Here is a 22,878-nt window from a genome sequence, read left to right on the forward strand (position 1 = left end):
AAGAAGTTCTAGAGTTCTAAATGGGTTTTTAAAAAATAAATGTCTACTAAGCTTTGATTATATGGCAGGCATGGTATTAGGCTCTCGGGCCCAAAAGTATATGGAAAATAATAGTAGACAATATAAAAACCTGGAAAAACAAAATAGTTTCAAACTTAGAGATTTACTGTTGTCAGAGTATATGTTACTTTATAGTTTCTGATTTTCTATGGTCATATCTCTCTGGAATAAAACAAGCAGTTATCGGTAGTATCACTACATAATTGTAGCATAGAGAAAACAAGAGTCACTGACACTGGTAAGCATGGGGTGCTGGATTTAAAAGTTGTGTCCCATAGGAAACTGAAATCATTGGTTTTGCTTTATATACACTTTTTGAGAGTTTTGTGATGATTCTTGAACATCTCTGTTTAAGAAATTCAAAACTAAGCTGCCATTCTTCTCGGCAAATGCCACATTATTAAAAGACTTGCTTCTCTACGACGTCCACATGTCTGTTAGGCAAGAGGGAGTTCTGATGCCCTTTTGTTTGCTCCGGCAGTTCTAATTGGAAAGTAGGGTTTATCAGTGAAATGATTCCCAAAAGACCGGTAAAATCTTGCTTCCAGAGTAAGACAAACAAATTAACAGAGATGAAAAAAGGCGAAGCAAAAAACTTCATGAAATCCATCACATTTTCAAAGCTGAACAAATAAATACTTGTATCATCTATGATCTCAAATCGCAAAGCAAAGGAGGAATTAATTAAATGTACTGTCATGCAAATCATAGTCCATTCATCACCATTTGGTGATAAACACCAAGTACCTACACACATATGCAAGTGTGCACTACTTATATCCACACATATACACTTGTATATGTGTGGATATACTTTAATATACGTGTGTGCTTGACTCATGCACAAAGGGTTAAGCTGAGAAGGGTCAGACTTGGAAATCATTTCCCAGGGAATGGATTTATTCAGGCAAATCCATATAAGCAAGTCACGGTATGTAATTTATATATGCCAAGGTTGGTTATGATCATAAGATTTTGTTTACATTTTTCCCCTAAAGGGGGGTTGTTCAGTATGTTTTCTTCACAACATTCACAGAAATAACTGAGGCACAAAGCCACAGAGGGAAACATTATTTCAATATATACACATAGGAGGGTTAGAATGATCACACTAGCTCGCTTTTAAACCCATTCTCATTGGCAGCTCCTCCCAAATCTTCCATCACTAATTCCTGTTTGAGCTTTTCAGCACTTTGATTATAAAGCGCATTCTCCCCAAGTGTGCTCTGGAAGGTAGGTTCCTGAGCTAAGTGAGTAGCTGGGCTGATGGTGGTGTTCACTTTCACTCTTAGAGAGAGACCTTTCTTGGGCTTCGCTCTCCTTTGGCAGAAGTGAAGCTGAAACGCCTCCTGGTAACCACGGCGAAAATTCTCATTGAAGAAACCGTAGATGATGGGGTTGACGCTGCTGTTACAAAAGGCCAGCCAGTGCGCAAAGGGGTAGATGTAAATGTTGATGACATGCAGTTCATTTGGAGACAGGTCAGCGTAGTCTGAGAGCATCATGAGTGTCCACAGGGGCAGCCAGGAGAGAATGAAGAGCAAGGCCACCATCAGAAGCATTTTGATGACCTTCTGCTTCTTCTTGGCCGCTGCGTGCCACTGCTCCTGGTTCTGCTTGCTCCTGTGGGGGACAGCTGTCTTGAAGAGGGAGATCCCGATCCTTCCGTACATGATGACAATGAGGGTCAGGGGAGTCACGTAGATATTGACAAACAGCACGGTGGTGTAGATCTTCCTCATTTCCTGAGTCGGCCAATCTTCTCGGCACCAGTAGACTGGGCTGGTTTTATTCTGGGGCTTGAGTCTCACTTGGTAGTATTTTTCTTCTTGTACATGTAGCATTACCGCCGACGGACACATAATGGTGAGGGCCAGGACCCAGATGACCACAATAATGGAAAATGCTGTCTTAATAGTGAGCTTTGGCTTAAAGGGATAGACAACCCTTCGGAATCTGCAATCAGGGCAAATGCAAGGAGGCACTGATTAATAACTCCGGACTGAGTCAAGAATCAAATTCATTTGAGTAATTATGGGTCATTCACCCTCATATATATTCACTCAAAAACATGGAAAATTACCATGAGTAAAGATACATGCATTCCTCTTTTTCTATAATTATAATATGAATAAATGGAGAATCGCTGATAGTACTATGAGTAAAAGTAATAATGGTAACTGAAAACAAACCCGAAAGCTGACTGCCATTAAATCAACACTGACGGCAGGCCTCCTCTTCCCCCTTCCGAGAAGCTGGTGGTTTCAAACTGCTGATATTTCAGTTAGTAGCCCAATGGTAACTAGCATTTATTAAACACACACATTTAACAGGTTTCCTTCAGACACTATTCCAAGTTTTGTATGGATTGACATAAAAGTCTTGCACATAATTACACAGAAGTTCGGCTACATAGGGAAGAAAGTGGTTACTAAACAGAGTGCATTGGAGGGATGAATATGGAAGATCAAAGGATCAACCTCACTAGAAAAGTTAAAACCTTGTCATTTGATCTCTCCTCTGATGCACATTAGACCCGATCTGGTTTTCAACATTTCCGTGTTTTTTGTTTTTGTTTGTTCATCTTAGGGTTTAGCTCAGATATCATATCATTGGGGTCATCCTCTTAAATTTTTGTTATGCTTTTCTGTTTTCAGCATATGAAACCCAAGAGCAATGAATCTGTGGGGACAGCATGGAGAGTAAGGGTTTCTGGGGTTGGGGAGGGACGAGTAGTGGGAGGGGCTGTGTGTAAAAGGAAGCTAATGTCAAGGATTTGGGGAAGGAAAAGGATGTTTTGAAACTGATTGTGGTTGCAGTTGTAAAATACTCCTTGGCGTGCTTGAACTATGGAATGATATGGTATCTGTATTAACTCCCAATAAAATCATTTTGAAAAATAAAAGTGATTTAACTACAAAAAGAGAATGAGAGATCATGTTCTTAACTTGTACAGAGTGCTCACTTAACTGTTTTCTCTGTGTGTGCACACTGTAGATTTAAGTCAGTAGTGATCAATGTACTATTTCTATTTCTTCCACCAGTCCTTTTGTAATTCCTTCAACTTGCTTTGGCCAACGTGACTTTAGAGAGCATGGCACTGTCAGGTAAGCATTGGACTGCTAACCACACAGTCAGTGGTTCAAATCTACCAGCATCTCTGCAGGAGAGAGACTCTTTATTCTATTTATATTAATTATAAAGGGTTGCCACGACCCTGAATTGACTCACTGGAAGTTGGTTTGGTTTGGGGGGTTGCAAACAGAAGGTTTTTAAGTGCTTGCAAATTGGGATAAATTGTCCTTTTTGGAGCTAATTTCCAGGTTATAAAGATGCATGAACTGCATAAGTGGCCATGTAGAAAAGACCTTGGAGGGTGGCAAAAGCCTGGAGGGTGGAGGACGTCTTTGTCCTCCCTGCCTTTCCTCCCAAGATGAGGGCTACTGCTCGAGTGATTCTTCTTACAAGGCGTGGAGCAGGTGGACCAAACAGATGAGTGCATTGAATCACGACTATTAAGAATGAAAAGTGTTGTTGGTCTAAGCGCTGAGGCTTATTGGTGGCTTGTTTCACAGCTGCAGGAATCTGGGGATTTCCTTATGGGTTCTGATTATGGGCCCTCCTAACATTCAGACTCCTAATGACAGTGAAAACTCAATGACAGTTTGTAGAGTAAACCAGATTCATTTTGTCTTTAGTAAGCTTTTGAGACTCTTAATTTCACTTCTAATTCTCACTATGTTAATTAAAAATAATGATACCATTATGTAACTATAAGGACCCTCAGTGGTTCAGGGATTATAGTGCTTGGTTGCTAACTGAAAGGTCTGAGGCTCAAATTCATCACCTGCTCCACGGATGAAACAGGTAGCAGTTTGAGGCTATAAAGAATTGCAGCCTGGTATAGTTCTACTTTGTCTTACAGGGTCACTATAAGTCAGAATTGACTGAATGGCCATTAAATTTAATTTAAAATTTTAAAGTTCCATCAGCTATTTAATCTTCTTTCATTTTTATTTTTAAGATTATTTGATGAAATTGAAATGTTCTAAAAAGTTTTAATTTTTCAAATACGTCTTATGAGTGACAGGATAGAAATTCTAAATTAACTTATTCAATGTCTTGATAGAATGACAAATTACCTTTGGCTTTACTTGTTCTTTTATTATTTTTCATAAATCCTTCTTTGCAAATGTAAGATCCTCTGCTTTAACTAAGTTTTCCCTCAATCCTCTCATCTATAAATTCTCCCACTCTTTTTGTAGACTAATAAGGTAACTTCAAGTACTGTGTGCGTTATCTGTTTTAATATGCATATTCCTATATCTTAACTTCCATGCTCTGGGAAAGGAAATAAACCAGAGAGAAAATGATTTCTGTAGAGAAATTGTCATTAGAAATCACATGTAATAATTGATAAAACTCTGCTAAAGATTTTAGATTTTATCCAGAGGGCACTAAGGATTCTGTAGAAATATTTTCAACATATGGCAAAGAATCAGTTAACAATGTGCTTGACGCAATAGATGGATGTATAGATTGTGATAAGAGTTGTACAAGGCCCCAATAAAATGATTTTTTTAATCAGTGAACAACTTAAATAGATTGTTTTGATTACTATAAAGAGAATAAATTACTAATTGATTTGACTAGAGACATTCAGTATTGAGGAAGCAATCTACACATTATTATAGACAAAGGTCAGAAGCATAATGCAAGAGAAAATGTAGGGAGAACTAGCGCTTAGAATGGATAGGCTATGAAGAACAGCTAGGACAGATAAGAATAGAGCTCAATGCGTTAAAATTGAATTATTGGAATGATCCAGCCATTCACTGATGCAGGGAACTTGAGAAAGCAAAGCATGCTTTTTTTGTTTTTGGGTTTTTGGGATGTGAGTGAGGAGCTGGTAGTGACAATACATTCAGTTCTGGCATATTGAATTTGAGTTGTTGGATGTGAAGCTAAGGTTATCTTGTTGGCATTTTGGATGTAGTTGTTAGCTGCTATTGAGTTGATTCTGGCTCACATTAAGCCTATGCACAGCAGGAAAAAAAAACCACACTGTCTCCCTGTGCCATTCTCACCATCATCCCTATGCTGACAGCATTGTTGTAAACACACTCCAATGCGTCTCATTGGGAGTCTTCCACTTTCTCTCTGAGCTTCTCCTTTAGCAAGCCTGGTGCCCTTTTCCAGGGTCTGACTTCCCCTGATAATACTTGTATGGTTTCAGTACATGACAAATAGTCTTGGGAGTCTTCGAAGGAGTATGTCTACCTGTACTCCTCCAAGACAAAGATATCTGTTCTTTTAGCAGTTTGTGATGCATTTAATATTCATCATCAACAAAATAACTGAAAGGCATCCCTTTTTCTTTGATCTTCTGGATTCCTTGTCCAGCTTCCAAATGCATATGAGGCAACTTAAAATACTATGACTTGAGTTAATTACATTTTGGATGTTGTTCTTAGGGGCCCCTGAGTTGGTTCCAACTCGTACTAATCCTGCGTACAACTGATCAAAATGTGGTCCAGTGCTGTGCCATGCTCCCGATTGTTATTATATGTCATCCAACTCTTGCAGCTACTGCATCAATCCATCTCATTGAGAATCTTCCTGTTTTTCACTGAACTTCTACCCTCATTTGTTTTACAAGTATATCAAATAGAATCTAAACATATCTATGCTACCCACCACATGGCAAAGCACTGGCAGTTAACTTTTGAAATAGAGCAGTTACCCAGAGAAGTACAGAGAGGCAATTTGACTGGATTATGGGAAGGTCAAGTACACAATAGGCCACAGAAGAACACAGGAGTGACCTTTTCAATGGGCTGATCTTCTATTATTAGTTTAAACAGTGTTCTGAAGAAAAATATGCAGTTATTGAAGTCTTTTCTATTGAATATTGAAAATACCATGGACTGCCAGAAGAATAAACTAACATGTTTTGGAAGAAAGAGCCAGAATGTTCTTTGAAGAATGGGTGCTGAGACCTCATCTCAGGAACATTTAACATGTTTTCAGGAGAGATCAGTCCCTGGCAACGGATATCATGCTTGACAAAATAGAAGTGTAGTGAGAAAGAAAAAAAGGTTCCAAACAAGATGAATTGACACAGTGGATGAAACCGTGAGATCAAATATAACAACAATTGAGATGATGATGCAGGACACGCCAGTGTTTGGTTCCATTGCACATAAAGTCGTGCTGAGTCTGAACCAACCTAATGGCACCTAACAACAATAACAAAAACAATAAAACACAATTTAAAGGGACTTCTGGTGAGATGAAGACCGAGTAACACACACCACAGGGACTCCACAGAAAGCAGCAGAGGAGACCAACTGAGAGGAAAATTCCACACTTCGGGTTCACAGGAGGAGCACCATAAAGAAAAGTAGCACTAATTCCATAGGTTTGGAGGAGCTGTGGCTTTTGCTTACCACTGTGGAGGCCAACGAAAGTTTAACCTTAGCCTCGCTACAGGCTTGGCCACAGCTGGGCCTCTTTAGCAGGCCCAATGCCTTTACTTCAACCCAGCCACAGCTTGCCACCAACTCTGGGCAGGGTGTAACTCCCTCCAGCCCCACGGTCAGGCGATCAGGGCTAGCTATGTCTTTACTTTAGTTTCTCTCTCTTGTCACTCAACACCCCCAGTCTCAGTAGGCTCAGTTTTTTTCTCTTCTGTTTTCTCTCACATGCCCTGCCAAGCTCCAGGCTACTCCCCTGAACCTAGGGCAATTATAGATGCCCTCCACCCAGCTGGGAGAGCTATGCTCTTTGCAGCTTAACAGCTGCTAGGGAAATCCCACCCACCTTCTTCTGGCAGAAATCCCACCCACTTTCCTCTGGGGAAAATCCTGCCCACCCACCCTTTTCAGGGTAACACATGGCTGGGGAAAGCCTGTCCACCTTCCCATTGCAGCATTCCCATTGCAGCAGGCACCGCTGTACACCCTGTGAAGCACCCCAAACTGCCATGGGCAACACCATCATGGCTTCCTATGAGATCAAACAATGCAGCACTATCCTCAAGAATCCACAACCATCCAACCAGGGTTCCCTGAGAGGACCATCCAACTTGCCCTCCAAATAACAGAATACTGGTTGTCTAGGGAAAGAGTGAAGCCACAGGAGGATAATGGGTTAGGCCTATCCCATAGTGTAATAAGCTTCAGGCAGTTCAAAGATGCATTTCTACAAGTTTCCCAGAGAGAGCCCAGTGCTCTTTGACTCTCTGGAAAATGGCACTGGGATCCTCTAAAGCAACACAATGCAAAAAAAAAAAAAAAGCAATTACTTCCAATGACCTCAACATAAAAACAAAGAAACAAAGTCAATGTCAGATGAAGTCCTGAACCTAACGACATATACAGAAGAAGCAGACATTGATCTACCACAGAAAGAAATTTTCAGAATGCTGCTTGGAAGCATACAAGATATGAGGGAAACAATGCAGTAAAAAGATGAAATTATAGAGGAGATAAAGACCATACACAAAAGGGAAATACAGAAGTTTAGGGATGAGACAACCAAACCAGTAGCAAATTCACGGACTTCACCAGCAATGAAGGGGGCAGAGAACTGCACCAGTGATGTAGAGGATAGCCAAGCAGACTAACAAACTTGAAGGGAAAAAAAAAGTCAAATAAGATCATCAGAGAAGCTGAAGAAAACCTGAGAGCTATGACTGATGCTATGAATAGGCATATCAGAATAATTGGCTTACCAGAGGAAGACACAACAAAGAAGTCAAAGGCAAAAATAGTGAGAAAATTCTTGGAGGAAAACTTGCCCATTTTAATGAATGATAACCAAGCAACCATTCAGTAGGCTGAAAGAAGACCAGCTAGACTAATTCCCAAGAGGTCACCAAGCTCAACAATTAAAGTAGGTCACTTTAATACACCATCCTCTGAGAAAGAAGTTCAACATGGAGGATACATATCGAAACATGATTAGATGACATGACCTGATCAATATTTTCAGAGTTCAACACCCAAATGCAAATAAATTCACATTCTTTTCAAGGACATATGGCACATACTCCATGACAGACCACATGTTGGGACACAAGTTGAATCTGTGTAAATTCAAGCACACAGAGATCATATAAACTTCTCTCTCTGATAACTATTACCAACTTCATATGGAGAAGGAAGAAGCCCAGAATTAGCAGAGAACTCAAGAAGAAGCACACAGTTGTAGGGCTTGCTTTACCTGACTTTAGCACATATTATACAGCCACAGTGGTCAAAACCACATAGTTTGGACATAATGACAGATTCTGAAACCGACAGAAAAGAACTGAAAACCCAGATAAAATTATCAGCATACAGATAACTGATCTTTGTAAAGGCCAAAAAAAAATAATCAAATGGGAAACAGATGTCCCCTTCAATAAGTGGTGATGGAAAAAACTGGATATCTTCCTGCAGAAAAATGAAGCAAGACACTTATCTCATTCCATGCACAAGAATATACTCAAGGTGGATCGCAGACCTTGAGGTAAAACCCCAAACTATTAGGGCCATCAATGAGGGAATTGGGATAAACCTGAGAACTTTGGCACAGGGAATACATAGGTTTTCAGAAATTGGGATGCACACAAATACAGATGAGTCACAAATTGACAAGTGGGATATACTGAAGATAAATCACCTGTTTACATCAAAAGAATTCATCAAGAGAGTAAGAAAGCCCACAGCCTGGGAAAACTTCTTTAGCAATGACACATCAGGTAAAGGCCTTATTACTAAAATTGACAATACTCTGCTTGCTTCCAAAAAGGAAAAAAACTAATTGCCTACAGAGGAGTTGGGCAAAGGACCTGAATAGAAGTTTCACAATGACAGAAATCTGAATGGCCAATAAACATATGAGAAAATGTTCCCGGATCATTAGCCACAAAAGAAATACAAATTAAAACAGCTATGAGATCCCAACAAACACCCTCAAATGTAGCCCAACTCAAAAAACAGAAAGTAACAATAGTTGGAGGGGCGGTGGTGACATAGCAATTCTCATCCACTGCTGGTGTGACCTGTGGTATCTACAGCCACTATGGAAATCGATCTGGCGATATATACAACAGATGGAAATTGAGCTACTATATGACCCAGCAATCCCCCTACTGGGCATATACCCAGAAGAGGCAAGAAACAAACCATGGTCAGACATCTGTGCTCCAGTGTTCATGGTGGCACAATTCAAAATTGCAAGGAGTGAAAACTACCCAAATTTCCATCAACAGACAAATGGATTGAAAAGCTGTGGTACATACATACAACGGAGTACTAGGCATTGCTAAAAAGCAGTGATGAATGCACGAAGCACATTGCCGCATCAGAAGTACTGGAAAAAAAATGTGCTAAATGAAGTAAGCCAAGCAAAAAGGGAAAGTACAACATGCATCCACAGAGATAAGCTTTAAAATGCAAAAGGGGCACAGGGAAAAAGCTACTGTATACACCCATTCCTGTGGTGAGGTTCAGGTTGTATGGCAGGAGTACGTAAGGTAGCCAATTAAAAAGGAAGGGAGGGAAAAAAACACATGGGTAGTGGGGAACAGGGCACTAACCCATCCAAGGGGAAAGTGTTGTTTATTAACTATACAGGGAAGGAGGGACCAGACTTGAACCCCAGGGGTCAAGACATGAATGCAACATACCGGCATGAAGTAGGGAAGCAATAGGTCTGAGGGGCCAGCCCCAATCCCAACTACAGCCACCTCCTCCCCCCAGAAGAATTCACTTCAAAGGACAGCACTAAAGATACAGCTCTGGGAGAGGGACATGTCTGAACAGAGCACGCAAGAGCAAATGATGGGGAGGGAGAGAGAGCAGAGCACGTCCCGGACCACCTAGCCCCAGGTAAGATATTCCAACTCAAAGCAGCACAGAGAGGACCATGGGGCCAGCCCCACCATGAGACACGATGTCCCTCACTGATGCATAGGCTGTGGGGGACAACACGGGGACACAGTGCAGGAATTGTGCCTGATCTGACCCCACCACATGGAGAGGAAACACTAAATGCATACCACAGAACAGAAAGGGGAGCAGAGTAATGAAGTCCATGGGGAATACCAAAAATATACTTTGGGTTCAGAGTGTGGCACTCCATCAGACTGGACTGGAAAACACTACTAAAGAGCAACAAACAGACCTTGAACTATTTATAGGCTTTTCATTTTCTTTTGGCATTGGTTTTTTATTGTTTGGTTTTGTTGTTGTTGCTGCTTTGATTTGTCCAGTCTTGTTTGTGTGCATATTATTGTCTCTGCAAGTCTATCCCAGAGGAGACAACAGCTGGATTGATAGTTCCAGGGAGACACGGGAGAGGGAGAGGTGGGGGAAAGGAAATGGATGTTAACAAACCCAGGGACAATGGAACAAGTGATATAAAATCGATGGTGAGGAGGGTATAGGAGGTCTGGTAGGGCTTGATCAAGGGCAATGTAACCGAGAGGAATTACTGAAACCCAAATGAAGGCTGAGCATCATCGTGGGACAAAGGGAGAGTAAAAGGAAATAGAGGAAAGAGCTAGGAGGCAAAGGGCATTTGTTGAGGTCTAAATAAAGGCATGTACATATATAAATATATTTATATACGGGGATGGGTAAATAGATCTATGTGAATATATTTATAGGTCTAGCATTAAGGTAGCAGATGGAGATTGGGCCTCCACTCAAGTACTCTCTCAATGCAAAAACACTTTGTTCTATTAATCTGGCTTTTCATAATACTCACCTTCCTGAAACGATCACTGAAGAAAAAGTGGGTGCATAAGCAAATGTGGTGGAGAAAGCTGATGGTGCCTGGCTATCTAAAGATAGAGTAGTCTGGGGTCTTAAAGGCTTGAAGACAAACAAGCAGCCATCTAGCTCAGAAGCAACAAAGCCTACATGGAAGAAGCACACCAGCCTGTGGGATCATGAGGTTCCGATGCGATCAGGTATCAGGCATCAATGACACAGAACAAAAAATCATATCATTGTCATTGAGGGATAGTGTGGAGTGGAGACCCAAAACCCATCTGTAGGCAACTGGACATTCCCTCACAAAAGGGTTTCGGGAGGAGATGAGCCAGTCAGGGTGCAGTATAGCATCGATGAAACATATAACTTTTTTCTAGTTCTTTATTGCTCCCTTCCCTCCACTATCATGACCCCAACTCTACCTTACAAATCTGGCTAGACCAGAACATGTACTCAGGTACAGATAAGAGCTGGAAACACAGGGAATCCAGGACCGATAACCCACTCAGGACCAATATTGAGAATAGCCATACCAGGAGGGTGAAGGTAAGGTGGGGCAAAAAAGAGGAAAGAGATCACAATGGTAACTATAACCCCCTCCCAGGTGGATGGACAACAGAAAAGTGGGTGAAAGGAGACATCGGTCAATGCACGACATGAAAACTATTAATAGTTTATAAATTATCAAGGGCTCATAAGGGAGGTAGGGTCAAGGAGGGAAGGGAAAAATGAGAAGCTGATATCAAGGGCTCAAGTAGAAAGGAAATGTTTTGAAAACGATGATTGCAACAAATGTACAAATGGACTTGACACAATGGATGGATTGATGGATGGATGGATGGATGAATGGATTGTGCTAAGAATTGTACGAGCCCCCAGTAAAATGATTTAAAATTTTTTTAAAAACTCAACTCAAACAATAAGACTCTTCTGAAAATTATACATGTCATGCAAAAAGAAAAATGATCCTTATCCTCATTTACTGTTACTCACTTATTAAATATCTCAATCATATAAAAATTAGGAAAAATATAATTGCTGCTAGTCATTTAACAAATGTTGAAGGTTAATTATCATATTTTCATATTGAACTAGTAGGACATTATACATACAATCGCTCTCTCTTGGTAGATTGTTTAATCCCATTATTCTTTCTCTCTCTCTCTCAATCTTGAAATTGTTATATGTCCTCATGTCCATGCTTGCATGCTTTTACACTACAAGTCTGTACCTACAATGTTTTAAATTATACATAGTGGCACCATACTGTTTGCACCAGTATGAAACTTCTTTCTAAAGATTTTATACATTTGCGATTTTTATATTGATATATGTGTGTGTTGACCTATTTATCTCATTTTAACAATTTTATAGCACTAGACATTCAATAGTAATGCTTAGTTTACTTATACATTTTATTCTTTTTTTACTTTGTTAGAATGCAGATCAGTAAACTCACTCAAAAATTTACAGTCATTGAGTCAATCCTGAATCATAGTGACCCTATAGAACAAAGTCAAACTGTCCTTGTGTGTTTCCAAGACTATAACTCTTTCCAGGAGTTGAAAGCCTCACCTTTCTCCCTAGGAGCATCTGGCTGTTTCAAAGTGCAGAGTGTATGGTTAGCAGCTCGTTGCATAGCCCATTGCACCCTGAGGGCACCAAAGGTGTGCTGGAACACTGAAAGTCCTTTCCTAGTGTTATTGCTCACCTCAGAATGTTGCTTATTCCGTATTTGAAAATGAAGCCACGGAGGTGTCTGATTTATTTGGATGTGTCACAATCCAGCCATACACCCAGCACACCATAAATTCTCAAAACAGGTGTGCAAATAAATGAAAGTATGAATTTTAATCTTAAATTCAGTATATTTCAATTTTATATCACCGCCTTTGTATTTTTACTATTGTTGTTGTTAGTTGCCCTCCAGTTAATAATTCCGACTCAACAGAGACTCTGTACAACAGGACAAAATACCATGTGGTCCTGTGTCACCCTCACATTTATTCTTAGATTGGAGCCCACTGTTGCAGCTGCTGCGTCAGTTCACCTTGTTCAGGGTCTTCCCCTCTGCTTTACCAAGAATGGCATCCTTCTCCAGGGGCCGATTGCTCCTGGGCCAGACTGGACATGGTAGCACGTCCAAAGTACATGAGTCAGGCCTCACCATATTCTATGGAGTATTCTGGCCTTACTTCTTCCAAGACAGATTTGTTTTTTCTCTTAGCAGTCCATGGTACTTTCAATATTCTTCTCCAGCACCATCATTCTGCCTTCCTTATTCAATGGCCAACTGTCATATGCATATGAGGCAATAGGCAAAAGCCACAGTTTTGGTCAGACACACATTAGTCTTCAAAGTAACGTCTTTGAATTTCAGTACCCTGAAGAGGTCTTGTGCAGATGATTTACCCAAGGCAATGCCTCAATTTGTTCTCTTGACTGCTGCGTCCATAAGCTCTGATTGTGGATCTACGTAAGACAAAATCCTTAAAAACTCCAATCTTTTCTCCATTTCCTGATGTTACCTATTGGCTCAGTTGTGAGAATTTTTCTTTTCTTTACATCAAGTCTTAATCCATGCTGAAGGCTACAATTTTTATTTTCATCAGAAAATGTGCTTCAAGTCCTCTTCATTTTCAGCAAGCAAGGCTGCATCATCTATATATCACAGCTGTTAATACCCCTTCCTCCAGCCCTGAAGCCACATACTTCTTCATATAACTCCATTCTCCTGGTTACTTGCCCAGCATACATACTGAATAACTGTGGCAGGACGATACAATCCTGAAGCACACTTTTCTTGCTTTTCAATAATGCAGCATTCCCTCGCTCTGTTGGCCCAACTGCTTCTGGATCCATATACAGGGTCTGCATGAGCAAAATGAAGGGCTCTCGAATTCTCGTTCTTCTCAAGGCTATCATGAGTTGGTTCTGGCCCATACCATTGACTGTCTTAGAATATTCAAGAAAACACAAATAAACATCTTTCAGGCATTCTCTGTTTTCAGCTAAGAGGCATCTGACATCACCAATGACATCCTATGCTCCATTTCCTCTTCAGAATCTGGCCTGGTCCTCTCTCAGCCTCCTGTCAATGTACTTTTGCAACCATTATTGGATGATCTTCAAGAAAATATTACTTGCAGGTGACATCAGTGATACTGTTTTGTAAGTCGAGCATTCTGCTGGATCATCTTTCTTTGGAATGGGTACAGATCTCTTCCAGTGAGTTCGCCAAGTAGTTGTCTTCTGAGTTTCTTGGCATGGACAAATGCTTCCAGTGCTTTCTCTGAAACACCTGAAGTGCTGTGTTAGACTGAGTTGACTAAAGAAACAAATCCAGGGACACTTATACATATGTAAGAGAGAGCTTTATATCAAGAAATAATGATATATCAAGCAAATATCCTAACTCAGTCCAGATCAAGTCTTTAGATCCAATATTAATGAGTCCATAAATCCCTCTTCAGACTCATACTGCACACACAATGGTGCAGAATACAAGAAGGTCACAGTGGGTGCAAAGTCCTGTAGATCCAATGGCAGTGGAGACATCTCCAGGGCTCTGGCTGCCATTAGCATGGCTCGAAGTGGCTCTTCAACAGGAAGGTGAAGCAAAGAGAGAGAGAGGCACACCTCCAGAGAGCCATTTATATCGGTGGCACCTCCAAATGAGGTCATCAAGCTGCCACTTGATTGACAGGCTAGACTCCACCTCTACACGTCAAGTTGACATGAAATTATGTAACTACCACAATTGTTATTCCACCAACACCTGAAGCCTTGTTCTTGCCTTCAGAGGGGCTTCAACTTCTTCCTTTAGTAACATTAGTTCTCGCTCATATGCAATCTTGAGACGCTTGAATGTTGACTAGTTCTTTTGGGTGTGTGTGTATAGTGTGTATAGTGACTGTGTATTCTTTCCACCTTTTAAAAATGCTTCTTGCGAAATTTAATATTTTGCTCTAAGAATCCTTCAATGTGGAATCTTTTCCTCTGTTCTTTCAATGGAAGATGTACCGAGTATGCTCTTCCCTTCTGGTTTTCTAACTCCGAGTCTTTGCATATTTTATTTTACTATTTGACTTTATTCGCTTTTCTGTTCAACACTTTGATTTCATCCTTTCTTCCATTTGCCGTAGATCTTCTATGACTGAGACCGTTTCAGAGTCTCTTCTGTCATGTCCTTTGATCTTTTCTTTCTTTCCTGTATTTTTAATAACCTTTACCTTCTTTCATGTGTGATGTTCTTGATGTCTTCCCGCAGCTCACCACGTCTTCAGTCAATAGTGTTCAATGTGTCAAATCTGTTCTTGAAATTCAGGTGGAATATCCTCAAGGGCATATTTGTGCTCTCGTGAACTTCTTTGAGTTTTCTTCAACGTGTGCTCATGTAAGAGCAATTGAAAAAGGAATAGGCTGTTCACTTCAGAAGAAATTGTCAATGAAAACTTTATGGATAGCATTTAACCATTGTCATATTTTCATCATAGAAAATCTAAATTCTAGTGTTAAAAACTGTGAAATTGTGCCGTATGCAAGTATTTTATAATGAAATATAAAAATTCCATAGTTTTGTATTACTAGTAATTAAATTTGGAAAGTTCATACTTTGTTTTTAATGGGATAGTATATATAGATTAATTGTGAGCAGATATATGTGACTGCAGATTTTTCTCTGATTAAATGTATGAGTCTCAGACATGTCCATTTCTCTAGCTTCGGAGTTTGGCACGGACTTACCTATCTACAGCTATTGCAACTAATGTGAAGACTGAAGCGGCCACTGATATTCCCTGCACCAAGCCACTGATCTTGCACATCGTATTTCCAAATGGCCATCCTGAAAGGAAAATGGAACAATCATTCTGTGAAACATCATATTTTCTAATTCAACAAAAATATGAACAGAAAAGTGTGACATAAAGGTTAGCCTACTTTTTCTAAATGACAATCAGGGAGCAATCATTATATTTTCCACAAATTTCAGTTATATCACCACAGTTTGTTTTTCAGCAAACTGATAGTATATGACTAAGATAATGTCAATCCTTATAAAATAGATGCTCAGCACTGTAAAAAGCATTTCATGTCTTTTAACATAGCTAACAGCCAACAGGTTTTGAAGTATATTCTATTCTTCAGAAGATACAGAAAAGGCAACAACAACATAGATATTACATATTTTGCCATATGGTAAGTTTGTAGCATGCTAAAGATTTGAAACCAGAAAATGTGGCATCAGAATCAGATCATTAACATTATACAAAAATGATATTTCAGGGAGTATAACAGTTGTACATTATTTTAATTTGAGGATGCATCCAGAAATTATAAGCAATCAGAAATTACACAGAGAATAAGTTCAATGCTTACTTATATGTAATGTAAAAATTTGCCTCAGAAATAGTCCTAGGATTAATATCACTTTGCTTGAACATAACTTATCATGTAAATCATTTCCTAACTAAACATTAATTAAAATGTTTATAAATAAGTCCATGACATTGTTGTAGTAGCGTATTCTAAATACCCTCTGACTAGTACAGTGAAGGAACCTAATTCCTACAATAACAAATACCCTTTTTCCTTAAAAGTAAATGCTAAATATTTCTCATAATTTAAAATCATATCTTTTAGAAAATATCCTGTCAAGTAATTTTCTAAATGAAAATATTCTTATTTGATTCAAAACATTCTAAACTTATGAAATTATCCAAGCGCATCTAAAACAAATTATGATATTTATCTAGAACAAGTGAGCACAGGTGATTTAGGGGCTATACTGAATGTGAATAATATGAGACAGAATCCCTGTCTTTACATTACCAAAAATTGTTTGGCTGCTATTGTTTCTTTGTTTTGTTTTGCTTTCCAACAGATATGCAAAGAATAGTTTGTGTAACCAATCGGCTGATCATGGAGGAATATGCATATAAATTGTCTGTCTCCAAAATTTGATAAAATCACAGTGCAGAGATAAAAGAGCATACATCCACAGGGTAAAGAAAACAGGATGGTCCAAACCAAAACCCAAACTCACTACCCTCAATTCCATACTGACCCAGAGCGACCCTATGGCAGGTCGAACTGCCTTTGTGAGTTTTTGAGCCTATAACTCTTTAGTAGATGAATAAATAATTGTGTTAATAGAGTTAACCAGCTTTGTGAGGAAAACAAGAGTAAACCAATTGCTACATAAGAGAATGGGAAGTCGGGAAAAGATGGTTGGGAGGAATTCTCTACAAATGCCATTAGACATCCCTAGATCCTCCTTCTATGTTGTCATAAGAAGAGAGATTGTGTCTCTGAGGAGGTGTAAGCAGAAGGAAGCTGGACTCTGAACCCAGTGCAGTGGGTGACACAGTGATGCAGAGGGATCAAATAAAGATACACGCGTGCACGTGTGTGTATTTAAAGTATGGAACATAACAAAATTCATACAATAAAATTTATAAAATATATTTAAACAAAAGAAAGATAAATATATCTTAAATTGTTTTAATAAAATATTTTAATTTAGTTTTTATTCCATATAAAATAATATATAACTCAAAATATTTCAAATACACATGAATTATCTAAGTACATCTGAAATAAAACCCAAGACAAACTCAAATCCAGATAGTGGCAGCTAGTCTTGCATCATTTTGACTGTAGCTAAAAAGGATTTTCTTCTGGAGGAAACTGATTTGTTTAAGAACTTTGATCTCCACATTAAGAGAGTGGGGGGTTCCCATGAATGGGCCTGACTGACAGAGCCACACAGGCCTTCCAGACTGTCACTGAGTGCATCATTCTGAAACGGGGGCACAGTCAGGTCGCATCCACATGAGAGAAACAGCAAATGTGAAAAAGAAAGGGAATAAAACCAGTAAGGCAAGAAAAAAAGAAAGAGAGAAACTGTGTGAGCTGAATAAATGAAAGCGAAAAGTAACAAATATATATCCAGTAATAACTTATTATATATGATAAATTCAGGAATACAGTAAATTTTATCTATGAAGCATGAACTTGAGAGTAAAAGGGATATGTAGAAAACAAAAGTGGCTTTAAGGATTTAAAATAATAGACATAAAGAGCTCAACATAAAAATTGGAAGAAACAGTACTGGAATTCTCTTTCAAAGTACAAGAATAAGAGGCAAAGAATAAAGGAGAGAAGATAAGAATATGGGCCACTTGGAAACTTCATTATCTAAGGAATTAGAGTTGAAGAAAATAAAACTATTTTTTTAAAGTATCCAGGATTGAAAAATATATATTTTTTTGGTTTAACAGGCTCATTTTGTGTCTAGTATAATAATTGAAAGCCAAAAAAAAATCTTACTATGAGACATATTTTCATGTAATTTAAAACACTGGTACAAAGAGATATCCTAGAATTTTCACTAAAAATAACAAATGCAAATCATTAGTTAAAGAAGCAAGAATAAAATGACATCAGGTTCTCAGAAGTAGCCAGAGAACACTCTATGTAATATTTGGGGAAGATATTTCTAACTTAGAATTTAATATTTAAAGAAGTTTCCATCAAGCCACTTCTGAATTTAGTTGACCCCATGTGTGTTGGAGTAGGGTTGTCATCCATAGTGTTTTCAGGGCTGATTTGTCAGAAGTAGGTCACCAGATTGCCCTATGGATCTCTGAGTGGACTTGAACCACTATCAACTAGTGGCTTATCACATTAATGAACTACAATCAAATGGGAACAGAGGATAGACAGTTATAGAAAGATAAGACCAGAAGCATTCTTGTTTTAGTTCACTTTTTATCAAAGGGCTAATAAAAGGATAAAGGAAGAAAGAGGAAGACATGGTATCTAAAAGCAGGGGATTGATCCCAAAGAAATGAAGAGAAATGCTGGCATTTCTGTGAAATGGACATCGCAGAACAGTAGGTGAGCTTCTGGCCTGGAGGACATTGTGTCCAGGTAAGAACAGGAGAACAGGAAATGTGGAAGGGCAGCTCCAAGGGAAAGATGCAATCGGCATGTTACCTGCTATGTTTGCAGATGTTGACAAGCTATTAACATTCCTAGAAGCGAATATGGGGACACGTTCGTCATAAATACACACGCAAACTAAACAAATCAAAATATGTGGCCCTTACTGAACCGAAGGTGAGGGGGAGAAATTGAAATCAAAGTATTCTGCATGATTAGCAAAGGGTAAGACACATGGTCACATAATGTATAATATGAATATTGCTTTAACAAAGAGCTATGATATAATTCTGTTAAGAGGAGAGAAGGTAAAATTAAGGGGGCATATAAATTTGTGTATATGTCCTGGGAGAGGAGTTTAAGAATTAAATTTACATCTTTTACGACAAGACATAACATAAAAAATGTGAATGATTTAGTAAAATGGAAGTAACTCCCCTCCAAAATAATAAATACATAAAATGGTAAAAAGAACTGAAAGTGGCCACCACTTGGGAATGGAAATCAGAGCGAGGAAGAAACGTATAAGAAAAAGTAAAAATAATCATAATTTAATTAAGAATATTTACTGGAGCAAAAGCTTGAGGATGTTTTCCCTTGGCAAACTAAGTTTCTTGAGAGCAACTAAGTTTTGTGTGATTTACATCCATTCTTTCTACCTTTTTTCTAACGCGCTATCTCGAGAATGAACATTCTTGACAGATTTGGCTTTTGAATGAGAACACCACGTAACCAAAGATATAAACAGATTCTATTCAGCACATAGCTGAAAGGGCAGACACTCTGCACTCCCCCTGGTTCCCATTCCAGAAGGGAAGTAAAACAGGTAGCCTCGAAAGAGAAGCTTCTTTTTTTTCCCTTCAATAAACTAATTTTGAATTCTATGAAAATAGCACATGATATAGTTCATTTTGCTTCTCTTAATAGCATCAATATACTAATATTTAATCTTTCTTTAGATGAAATTGAGGTGCTTAAGCCTTGGATCCATTAGTTAACCAGAAGACACTGCCACCGAATGTCCCACCGGGTAGTAAGGAAGAGTTCCTGGGGGGCAGACACCATTGAATTTGGTGATGAGCCGAATGGCTGGCCGTTCTCAGTCATCCAGAGGAGCTCATAGACAAGACTGGTCATCTGCTTTCTAAAGGTCACAACCCTTGAATATCTATTCTGTCTGCACAGATAGGTTCCCTATGAGTCAAAACTGACTCCAAAGGAGCAAGGGGTAATAAAGGCTCAGGAATATTCAAAATGCTTCCATAAATGTCAATGTAAAATTATTTATTTTATATATACAGGTGAATTACTACTGACAAAAATATTTTTGTGAAAAAATTATTGAAATTGCTACTCTTTTTTTCTCAAAACCCAGTGGGAAAGTTTCCTAGTTAGCACTTCAAAGCAAACCCACTGTCGTCTGGTTGATTCTGACTCCTGGTGACTCTACAGGGCAGAGTGAAACTACTCTATTGGGTTTTCAAGGCTATAAGTCTACAGAAACAAACTGCTGTATCTTTAGCCAATGGAGTGGCTGGTGACTCCCAATCATCGACGTTTCTGTTAGCAAGCCAACGCCTAACCACTGTGCAACCGGGGCTCATCCAGCTGATCACAGGAGGTCCTAAATTACTATATATGTTAGAGTGAAGGCAGGTATCCGTTGACATCTGATTTACCAATTCTTTGGAGCCCTGGTAGTGCCTTCAGATAAGCATTATGATGCTAATTACAAGGTCTGCAGTTCAAATCCACCAGCTGATTTGAGGAAGAAAAATGAGGTTCTCTATTAATGTAAAAATGTGCACTCTTGGAAACCCAGAGGGACAATTCTACTATTTTTAGGGCCACTAGGAGTCAAAATACACCCAATGGCAGTGATTTAAAAAAAAATTGCGGGGGAGTTTTGAAATTTACAATATGCTTACTGTTATTTCTACTATCCTATAGCTAGCTTGAACTAGACTGAGAAAATTAAAAACTTGGATACTTCCAGTGAACACTCTACTTGTATTTTTGCTTATTATTTATCTACCCCCATTGTAAAGTACCCCTTAGGGACAAGCATCTGGAACAATGTGGGGAACACCATAAATGCTGAAAACTCCTTCAACACTTGCAGGGACATGGGACTACCATTGCATCAGATTACCTTTGCCTTGCATACAAGTCAACATACCTGCTATAATATTGTCCAGCAATGTTATGGGCATACAGAATATTCCAATTAGTAAATCACTAATTGCCAGGTTCAAGATGAAGAGATTAGTGACTGTGTGCATATGCTTGTTCCTCATTACAATAAAGCAGACCACTGTATTCCCCACCATACACAGGAAGAAGATCAGAAAGTAGGAAATGATGAAGATCGTTGCAACTTGAGGCTGGTGAAGATAGTAATTCACGTAGGTGATATTAATATCTGGGTACAGATCATGATTTGTGTCACTGACACTCCAGATATGAGTCCAGTTTTCTGAAGAGTTGGAGTCCCACTTCTCACTCATGATGGACCTTAACAAAGAGTGGCAGAAAAATAATATAATTAGAAATCTTTAGGAAACAAGTTCTGTGCCTGAGTTTAAATGGCATTTTTTAAATGGCAGGTAATTTTGATGGACATTTTATAATTCATGGGATTTGTATGGAACTGAGTTACATGTAAGGAATTCACATATAACTAGAAATTCATCCAAAATCATTTGAAACTTTAAATTTATGTTATAAGTAGTTATTGTTACTATATTTTATTGCTTCTGTAGATCCTGTATTCAACTTCTTTGAATATATTCTCTGTCTTTTTCCAAAATTTCCTTCAGTACCTGTAGTAGACTGTTTTGTTTAGAGAAACAAAACCAGTAACATTTATAAGTATAAGAAAGAACTTTATATCAACAAGTAATTTTATATCGAGAAGGAATCAACTTTACTCCATGGGTCTGCTGGTAGCTGTAGCCCTCTCCAGACTCACCTAGTGGCAGGTCAATGACAGAGGAAAAGAAGCTGGAAGCAGAGAGATCACAGGTCAGTGGGTGCAGAGTCACATGGATACGAAGTCTGTGGTATTACATGTTAAAAGAGATAAAAGACCACTATACTGCTGCAAATCCAAATAAGGAGTCTTTATTAAGTCGGTGACCACAGGAGGCCTAGTGTCACTTAAAACCCCAGGGCCCTGAATAGTAGTTAGACAGGGTGTATATATAGGCAAGAAGCATATCCTGTTTTTCAAACAACAAGATACAGGACTCCAGCTGCATCCTGTTTTCCAAGCTGTGGAGTACAGACATTCCACTCTATTTAGCCAAGCTGATTACAGAAGCTAAAAGAAATGTGAATCCACATAATATCTTGAAACAGAGTGGGGGTACATACATAATATCAGAGAATAAAATTTAGACTAACCTCCTGGAATAGTGTGGGGGTGGAGAGTTATCTGAAGGCTATACACTTAGATTTGGAAAATTACCAGGATAGCTTGATTTACCAAACTACAAACAGGGCAGTGAGCTACAGGGGACATGACCTTCAGGCAAGATGCCATTACCTACATTCTCTGCGGGGTAGGCCAGAATTTTGGGGCAAGTGGAAGCATTCCCCACTGGTCATATGGAGAATCATAATTTATTCTGTCAAAAGGGGGTGTCTGGATTTCCAGAAGGATTTTCTCGAGGGGTATACTGAGTATGGAGAACCATAGCTTAACAGAATCCATGTGGGCGCGGAGGAGAGAGGCTGCATGGTCCAACTATGATGGTGATTAAAACAAGGACTAAGGGTCCAGCTAAGCTGGTAAACAGGGTTGTGACCCAGGCGGACCTTTCAGTCTTTGCTACCACCCCTCACTGGCTTCGAGGGTTTTTTGTTTTCTTTTTATTTTACGATTTTTTGACATTCTTTCTGACTAGGGACAAACTTTCCTCTACGGTGCCATTTTACTTGCATAAAAACAGCACTCTTCTCTGAAAACTGCACACAGCCCTCCTTGCTTTAAGAACAAGAGGTCTAACCCTCTACAGTTTTGGAAAGCCACTTCAGCCAGTGATGTCACTTGGTCCGAGAGCTGGGCTATGGAGTGCTTTCAGTGACTTCTATTCACATTTAT

The 22,878-nt window shown here is 39.1% G+C and overlaps 1 protein-coding gene across 1 annotated transcript; it reads right to left on the bottom strand.

Annotated features, from left to right (window-relative positions):
- Positions 1 to 1,166: 1,166 nt before the first annotated feature.
- NPFFR2 (neuropeptide FF receptor 2) lies at positions 1,167 to 21,280 on the bottom strand. Its single transcript, XM_075543561.1, has 3 exons — positions 20,953 to 21,280; positions 15,573 to 15,672; positions 1,167 to 2,016 (listed from the first exon to the last, which is right to left on the bottom strand). Exons 1-3 carry the CDS (start codon positions 21,278 to 21,280, stop codon positions 1,167 to 1,169), a joined length of 1,278 nt encoding a protein of 425 aa, XP_075399676.1.
- Between the last annotated feature and the right edge of the window lie 1,598 nt (positions 21,281 to 22,878).

Source organism: Tenrec ecaudatus, chromosome 3 (assembly GCF_050624435.1).
Source record: "Tenrec ecaudatus isolate mTenEca1 chromosome 3, mTenEca1.hap1, whole genome shotgun sequence".
Classification (NCBI taxonomy): Eukaryota; Metazoa; Chordata; class Mammalia; order Afrosoricida; family Tenrecidae; genus Tenrec; species Tenrec ecaudatus.

Bases quoted from the DNA above. Each gene is read 5' to 3' on its own strand.
- NPFFR2 (XM_075543561.1), bottom strand. From the start codon at position 21,280: ATGAGTGAGAAGTGGGACTCCAACTCTTCAGAAAACTGGACTCATATC. The intron at 15,673-20,952 runs GTATGTTGACTT...TTTTCCTTTCAG, and splicing joins GCTGGACAATATTATAGCAG to GATGGCCATTTGGAAATACG. The intron at 2,017-15,572 runs GTAAGTCCGTGC...CCCTGATTGCAG, and splicing joins GTTGCAATAGCTGTAGATAG to ATTCCGAAGGGTTGTCTATC.